Source organism: Pollachius pollachius (genome assembly GCF_949987615.1).
Source record: "Pollachius pollachius genome assembly, chromosome: 5".
In the NCBI taxonomy this organism is placed as follows: domain Eukaryota; kingdom Metazoa; phylum Chordata; class Actinopteri; order Gadiformes; family Gadidae; genus Pollachius; species Pollachius pollachius.
The window spans coordinates 25,697,801-25,705,705 of record NC_136938.1 but is presented as its reverse complement, the minus strand read 5'-3'; the positions used below and the strand labels follow the sequence as shown (position 1 = coordinate 25,705,705).

The 7,905-nt window shown below is 43.0% G+C and overlaps 2 protein-coding genes across 3 annotated transcripts in view; one reads left to right on the top strand and one right to left on the bottom strand.

Annotated features, from left to right (window-relative positions):
• samd4a (sterile alpha motif domain containing 4A) overlaps positions 1–485 on the bottom strand; it is a 45,001-nt gene extending 44,516 nt beyond the window's left edge. Inside the window, 1 exon segment of the mRNA XM_079736602.1 lies at positions 356–485. The gene's annotated coding sequence lies outside the window, so the exon portion shown is untranslated.
• Positions 486–1,917: 1,432 nt separating this feature from the next.
• On the top strand, positions 1,918–7,771 carry ero1a (endoplasmic reticulum oxidoreductase 1 alpha). 2 transcript variants are annotated; one of them, XM_079737063.1, is made up of 16 exons: positions 1,918–1,942; positions 2,049–2,150; positions 2,559–2,678; positions 3,262–3,345; positions 3,448–3,486; positions 3,794–3,870; positions 4,058–4,131; positions 4,251–4,371; positions 4,568–4,629; positions 4,739–4,765; positions 4,894–4,986; positions 5,801–6,047; positions 6,445–6,514; positions 6,860–6,946; positions 7,201–7,337; positions 7,630–7,771. In XM_079737063.1, the coding sequence occupies exons 2-16, from the start codon at positions 2,049–2,051 to the stop codon at positions 7,688–7,690; spliced, it is 1,401 nt and encodes a 466-aa protein (XP_079593189.1). In that variant the 5' UTR covers positions 1,918–1,942; the 3' UTR covers positions 7,691–7,771. The 2 variants fall into 2 exon arrangements, with proteins under 2 accessions (XP_079593189.1, XP_079593188.1); XM_079737062.1 differs by lacking the exon at positions 1,918–1,942 and having other exon boundaries at positions 1,949–2,150.
• Positions 7,772–7,905: the final 134 nt, after the last annotated feature.

Below are 7,905 nucleotides of genomic sequence, written 5' to 3'. Positions count from 1 at the left end.
CGCTCATTTAGACGGAAACCCAGTGGAAAGACCCCGCGTATCGCTTCGCATCGGGGGGTCGCGAACCATTCGTAACTTTGTGATTCCGAGAATAGAGTAGGGTTGATAAAATGTCAAAGTCTCAATCGCCCCTTCTCTCACATGGGCAGCCCAGAATAACGTTTAGGGCTGGCATACATAAACGCACCCGGAGCCATTATATTCAAAATAATACATATTGTATGATTATGTCCAGAGTATGTAACGTTGGACACTTGACGATTTGAGCCAACGTTACTGACTAGTAGTTCAGAAACCCCGCCGACAAGTTAGTTAATAGACATAATAAAACCCCATCAGGCCCAGTAGTACTTACTTATGGGAACATGAGCATCGTGGGTCTCGATCACAGCTTCGGGGAGCGGTGCCCCCTTTACTCCGGTTTAGTGATATTTGCCATCTTGACTAACTTTCCCTCTCCCAGCAGTCGAGGTGCTCTCTGGCCGCCAGAGAAGAGCCGCGGCATAAATCCCAGGGTCCGAGCGTACGAAGGGTTGTGCCTCGCAGTGTCGAATGACCAATCGGAAGGTCGAGCGTTCGGTTGGCGGTGACTCCCGTGGTGACTAGCCAATCAGCGATTTGTTGGTACCGGGGAGGGAGCGAGGTGCAGCCCCACCGTACGCTCGGACCCTGGGGTCGAGGGGCTGGCCATGGCTTTCCACATGCTAATAATTAACGCGGAGCATTACGTCAGGGGCTTGGCAGCACAAGGAAGCACAGAAATAGAGAATGGAGTTATAGGGCCACGGTGCAGGGGCCCCCGGCCTGCCAGGGACTGAGAGGACCGGGAGGCGGATCAGCAGAGGAAAGTTTCAGAAGAAAGCAAGGAAAAAAAGGTTTCCATAGCAAACATTTCAAAAATCATGAAAATGTGTGTGTGTGTGTGTGTGTGTGTGTGTGTGTGTGTGTGTGTGTGTGTGTGTGTGTGTGTGTGTGTGTGTGTGTGTGAGGCGGATCGGCAAGGAAGTTTAAGAAGAAAATAAAATAAAGGTTTCCATAGCAAACATTTCATAAAATCAAAACATGGCATTTCTAAACAAGGGATTACAGGATGTAACGGTTTGTAAAACCTCCCCACTGGTGATCAAGCAGAGAGATGGGGAAGGTGGACGGTTCAAGTTGCTGTAAGAAGACATTAAAAAACAATATTAGACACATAGACTGTACATTTATGACGTGTCTACTTCCTTTCACTGAAGGTGGCGTCCCCCTCTTAGAGGTTCACCCCAGTTCATTTATTTAGGCTGCTGGTGAATTCCGTCCAACAGAAGGCGCAATTGAGTCGGATCTGCGTTTTCAACTCTGTCTGCTGACTCGGGAACACTATTTAGGTCAATTTCTGAAAGTCTCCCAAATCAGTATGACTCACGAGCAGGACGGTGGACAGCATGTCACCACATTTTATTTTAAGATTTATAAAAGGACATGTTTGTACACATTTGATTCAGACGTTCGTTATTATCAATTAATTCATTATGACCAGAGTAAGGCCAAACCAAAAATAAACCCAACGTTTTTGAGCACACTATATTAAATAGGCTGTGTTGTCAATGTCCATTGTGAATTCCTAATTGTATATTTCTAATTACAAATGTAGTGTAAACATACCACCAATCCTCAGATCAACTTGAATTACTGGAGTTATTCTGATGGATTTGCTTCTCCCTTGTGGCTAACCAATGTTACTGCACTACACTGAATATTAAATCAACTTAAACGATATTAAACACGCCGACGATCTAACAACGACTTTATAAAAACCTCTACCAGGTTTTTGATTCAGAAAGTTAATTTATAAAAATAAAAATAAATTTAAAAAAGGTTCCAAGTGTTGCGTGGTGGTTTGTCACGTAGCCTTGTCCCCCGTGTCATAGCAATGAGGAAATATAAGGAAGCACACTGAGTAAGCGACACTTGCAAGTTGGAGCTCTTGGCTCACTTTTTTCTTGTCTTGAGTCAATTATCGGAGGGTTTTGTGCATATACTGATTTGTCCATCTCCAATGACAGATGATAATGTCTGTTGGACGGTTGACGGTCTTCGCTGCATTCCTGGCGAGCATCACGCAGGTTTCCCTCTCGAGGGGGGCGGGCGACAGGTGTTTCTGTCAGGTAAGTGGGAAACTTTCTTCCTCGCGACCATCAGAGATAACGGTCCTCGATGCAACATTATTATTATGTAGGTATGAGTTTGGTGTTTTTCTAAAATAACTATGATGACTTTGAGTAGAAAACATAGGCGTGTTTAATTATTATATTAAAAACCGCATTGTGTATAGTGGTGCTATATACAATACGTATAGAAGTGCATAGTGCCTGTTGAAATGTTGGGAGTTGCATAGGCTATATAACATGGTCAAGAAACAACTGTGAGACAAAACAGACAGAGAAATAAACATGAAACAATGCTTGCTTTTAAGGTTAATCAGAACATTTGAATAGTGGGATGTTGATGGCTACTCAATAGATTGGTCTATGGATATTTGGTGAAACTACATTGGGTGGTATCATCTTGAACAGGTCACAGGTAACCTCGACGACTGCGCCTGTGATGTGGAGACCATCGATGCCTTCAACAATGATCAGCTCTTCCCTAAACTCCAAAAACTGCTTGAGTCTGACTACTTCAGGTTCTATAAGGTAACATATCATTGAGGGTACTTTTCCAGGAAGTAGCATTCATGGACATGTTACACAGGCTGATAGACTGATCTATCTAGCGCACATCCTGGTGGACACGCCCACCTGTGATGTCGTAAGATACAGATTTTCAGAACGCTTGTAACGGCTAATCAAACCACACGACGCCACATGTCATCGGACCTTTGAGGATTTGTAATCCAAAAAATGAACATGACTTATTTGGAAAAGTAATGCATTCGATTTTGGGAAAAAACAACCGTGTACTTCCTGGAAAAGTAGTGGATAACATTAAATTATAGCTTTTTCCCCATTCTTTGTTCCTTTTTTCACTTTATTTGATAACTTTAAAACCTGAACCCAAAAACCCAAACCCAAAACCCATAATATTATTATTAATTTTATTATTATTATTATTATGTTACGCATCTGTTACTAAAATTAGAGAGAGAAAAAGAGAGAAAACATGAGTATGTTTTGGCCAAAATATGAAAAGTTCAAATTGTCAAATATTATTTGGAAAAAATAACGATTTATTATTATGAAGTTATAACTTTTTGAATAAAGCTTTGACCACCAACAGGTGAACCTGGATAAGCCGTGTCCTTTCTGGACAGACAACAACCAGTGTGGCATGAGCTCTTGTGCTGTGCACCCCTGCTCTCCGGTGAGTGACCCTGCTATGCTGCCATCCTGCTATGCTAGCCTGCCATGCTACCAATCATTCACATTTAACATGCGAGAATGATGAGCTTTTTTTAATCCACAGAACGAGGTGCCTGAGGGAATCAAGTCTTCGAATCATAAGGTAAGAGGGCGGTAGAACATGGTGCAATGCCACTGGCATGATGAGAGTTGAACCCAATATCTTTTTAAATTCTCTCTAATTCAAAGGTTCCCAGCAAATTGTTCTTTATAGTGATATTATGATACAAGCTCATTATAAAGTGCTTGTGTCCATGTAGCCCTGACCCCACATAACTTAAGTAGAACGTCATTACTCTGTTATTCACGCATAATTCACGCATACAGCACGTAGAAATTAAAAAGTAATCCTTATTGGTTCTTATTCCTCATCGGTGGTGGCTATTGGCTTGCATGGGTCTGTTGTCTAGTATTCAGCAGACGCCAACACACAGGACGTTGACTGTGAGAAACTGGAGCATCTTGGAGCTGTGGACGCCTCTCTCAGGTAAGTTCACAAATATAATAATGTTTATATAATTAAATAGAAGATTTCCAAAATAAAACAAGGGTCTTAGCGGGTTGCGTTCTTAACAGGGGGTAAGTGTTCATCCAATCATATTTAGGCCGATGTGAACGTGTAAACGACAATTTAAAGTCAGTCACCCCATGGTCTTCCTGACTGTTGTCTGCAGTGAGAAGACGAGAGAGGCTCTGCAGAACTGGAACCTCCACGATGATGAGTCGGAGCGCTTCTGTGTGATCGACGGTCGGTGTTTATGCATCCTGTCCAATCCGTCTGAAGCCTGAGTGTTACTGACTCACAGACTGAGCCTTAAGGTCGAGGACCTGTTGATGTTGATGTTGTTGTTGTCGTTGTTGTGTCAGATGTGGAGTCCCCTGATGCACAGTATGTGGATCTGCTGCTGAACCCGGAACGCTTTACTGGCTACAAGGGCCCAGCGGCCTGGCAAATCTGGAACAGCATCTATGAGGAGAACTGCTTCAAGTAAAGTAGAACGACACACAAACAAAGACAATAAGCAGGAATTACACACAGAGTGAACCCGGTTGATTGACCTGAAAAAATGAGGGGGAAATCATTTGTCAACTGGAGGTTAGAGGAGCATTGGAAAAACAGGACCATAAATAATAACATCACAATTTCATCACAACAAGTGTCATCTCTGCTTCCACCGTCACAGACCCTTCACTGTGAGGCGACCGGTGTATCCCCAAGTGTTCCACAGCGGTCAAGGAAAGGATGGTAGGAGCTCTTCTTAGTTACTTAACAATACGCATTTGTGTGGCACACGGTTAACCCTGGATTTCGGCATGTTCTTTATGTGTGATATCATTTGTGGCTTCGCTTTCAGCCCCGGCCTTCTACAGATGGTTGGAAGGTGGGTTGATTCTGTTCAACATCCTCATGATCATTGTTATGTGAGAGATGCTAATGCAAACGGTAATGTTTGTGATGTAACAATACAAACTGATGTAGCTAAACAAACTTGTTTCTCCTCTTGCCCAGGTCAATGTGTGGAGAAAAGAGCTTTCTACCGGCTTATATCTGGCCTTCACTCCAGCATCAACATACACCTGAGTGCCCGATACCTTATGGATGGTAAATAAACAGTTGTCATGGCAATTTATTTAAGAGATAATGCGTCTAGGACAGATCAGACAAAAAAAGCACACAATAGTTGATGACAATTAACCTATTCTAATGTATGCATGCACTAGTCTCCTCTCTAGCAGAGTGATCCCAGAATACAGGTTCACCCTCCTCCCCACATTGCAATTGTCAATGATCAAATCAAATAATGTTGACCTAAAGGACAGAGTTTCCTGTGTTCTCATCAAGTAGAAGAATGCATTAGGGATCCCTGCTCCCTCATGACCGGTGTACCCTAGGGTCAAATGATAACGTTAGATAACACTAGGAACAGGTAGGGGGCTGGACAGTACAAGGCATAGGAAACAAAGCTTACATGATGAAAAGGGAACAACATATGTATTTTTCCATCACAACATACAAACACACTTTTAAATCAAATTATTCCACATAAATATAGCTGATAGCACACACACACACACCAAAAAAAAAACACAGCCATTAGTAGTTTCTCTGAATATCTCTGAAGGTACTCAGTCTTCAGAGGGATGTCTTTTATAGCTTTTTCTTATTGTATAGTCTTTTATAGAATACACAACTCAAGTCATGAGTCTTCAACCTGTAATCATTCCGACACTCACACACTGCATGTTTATATGACCTATTCTTCTCTGTTAATGGTTTCAAGACACAAAGATAGGTCAGAAAGCCCTTTAGGTGATTCAAAGTAAATACAAACACAAAGTTAAGTGGTCAAGTCAACACAAAGTCAACCCTCGGTTTCAATCCCCTGTGTCTCCTGATTCTCTCCTTTCACTCGTAGACAACTGGTTCCACAAGAAGTGGTCCCACAACGTCTCAGAGTTCCAGCAGCGCTTCGACTCTGAGCTGACCGCGGGCGAGGGCCCCAAGCGGCTCCGCAACCTCTACTTCTTGTACCTGATTGAGCTGCGCGCCCTGGCCAAAGCCCTGCCCTTCTTCCAGCAGTCGTCCTTCCAGCTGTACACGGGCCAGCCCCAGAAGGACCAGGCCCACAAAGAGCTGCTGCTGGAGGTTCTCCGACTGGCTGAGTGAGTCTGTACATACAGCGAGATACACTGCCCTGTCACAACCGTCCATTGGGAATGCAATGGAGCAACATGGGGCGGCGTGTGGCTCAGGAGGTGGCGCGGGTCGGCTGGTAACCGGAAGGTTGCTAGTTCGATCCCCGGCTCCTCCTAGCTGAGGGTCGAGGTGTCCCTGAGCGAGGCACCTCACCCTTACTGCTCCTGATGAGCTGGCTGTCGCCTTGCGTGGCTGACACCGCCTGCTTAGTGTGAATATGCGCATGAATGGGTGGGTACTTTGAGTGGCCACTGGTTAGAAAAGCCCTATATAGATGCAGTCCATTTAATTTGGATGGTGTTCAAATCGGTCCATTTAAAACCAATGAACTTGCCTCTCTCCCTCTCCCACTTCTCCTCTCAGCACTTTCCCCCTGCACTTCAACGAGAATTCGCTGTTCGCTGGAGATGAGAAGGAGGCAGGGAAACTCAAGGTTTGACGTTTCTTTGTCTGGCGTCTGTCATTCCAGCTGTGGAAGAATGAAGTTGAGTGCGAATGGCTAAACCAATCAAAATTTATGCCATTTACAAGACCAGAATTATTGTTCAGTGACAAGTTATCGAATATCTGATGAGGCTTATATCTCACAGATAATCACAGTTCAAATTTGGTAGAAGGAAAAAAGTAAAAGGCATGTTAGTATCTAATGAGTTGGATTAGCAGTACACTCATAGTTCAATTAATTTGTTTTTTTTTTCATATGGAAAGAAAACATTCTAACGAGATTGTGTGTAGGTCTTTCACTTCTGAATGTCTCTCTCTGACACTCTGACCCCAGGAGGACATCAGGCTGTCATTCAAGAACATTTCAAGAATCATGGACTGCGTGGGGTGTTTCAAATGTCGTCTCTGGGGAAAGCTGCAGGTCAGCCATTGGCTCTCTTAGTTATCCATATGACGTAATGCTGATGCTAATGCTAATAATGCTAATGAGAAAGTCTACTTCAATGTGTTACTGTGAAGAATACAATATTGAAGTGGAATTGAACGTTAATGAAAAGTATGAAAGTACACTGTGTATGTATATATGTGGATGTCGTATTTCTATGTATGTTCATCTATTTTAAATTTAAAAACTGTGATTCTCCCCAACACACACACACTCACACACACACACAGACCCAGGGGTTGGGAACAGCCCTAAAGGTCCTGTTCTCAAGGCGACAGATTGAAGATCTGACCAAACCTAACGTTCCACGGGCCGCCTTCCAGCTGAACCGCCAGGAAATAGTCTCCATCTTCAACGCCTTCGGAAGGTACGATACCCTGATGCCATTACAATATGGTTCTGATGACATATACTGTCTGTGAAATTGCAAAACCCTGATTTTTCCACTCTTTAGTGTTAAGTTACCTAACTCTAAGTTGAAAGTAATTGATGTGGATTTTCTTTATCCAAAACAAATTACTTCCATTCCACGTGTTTCTCTCTCTTATTTAATATGATCCATACCCTTTTAATGTTTTTCCATTTAGGATCTACATTTTCTATTGTGGTTCTCAATATAGGCTACTCCACGTAATTGTTTTTATTTCAATGTTTTATAGAATTTCAACAAGTATCAAGGAGCTGAAGAACTTTAGATCGATGCTGGCGGACTTCAGATGACAGATGACAGAAGCACCACCAAAAGTTCAGCCTCGTTGTGATGGATGTGGGATCCGTCTATGTATTTCAACAATAAACGCTCATCGGTCAATGTTTCTACTACTGGTGTTTTACTGCCCACCTCAACTGTTAATCCTGCGTGGATGTTATACTATGGTGGCCCTTTAGAGGGCGCTGCTAAAACTTATACTGATGGTTCATTGGCAAAAACATTG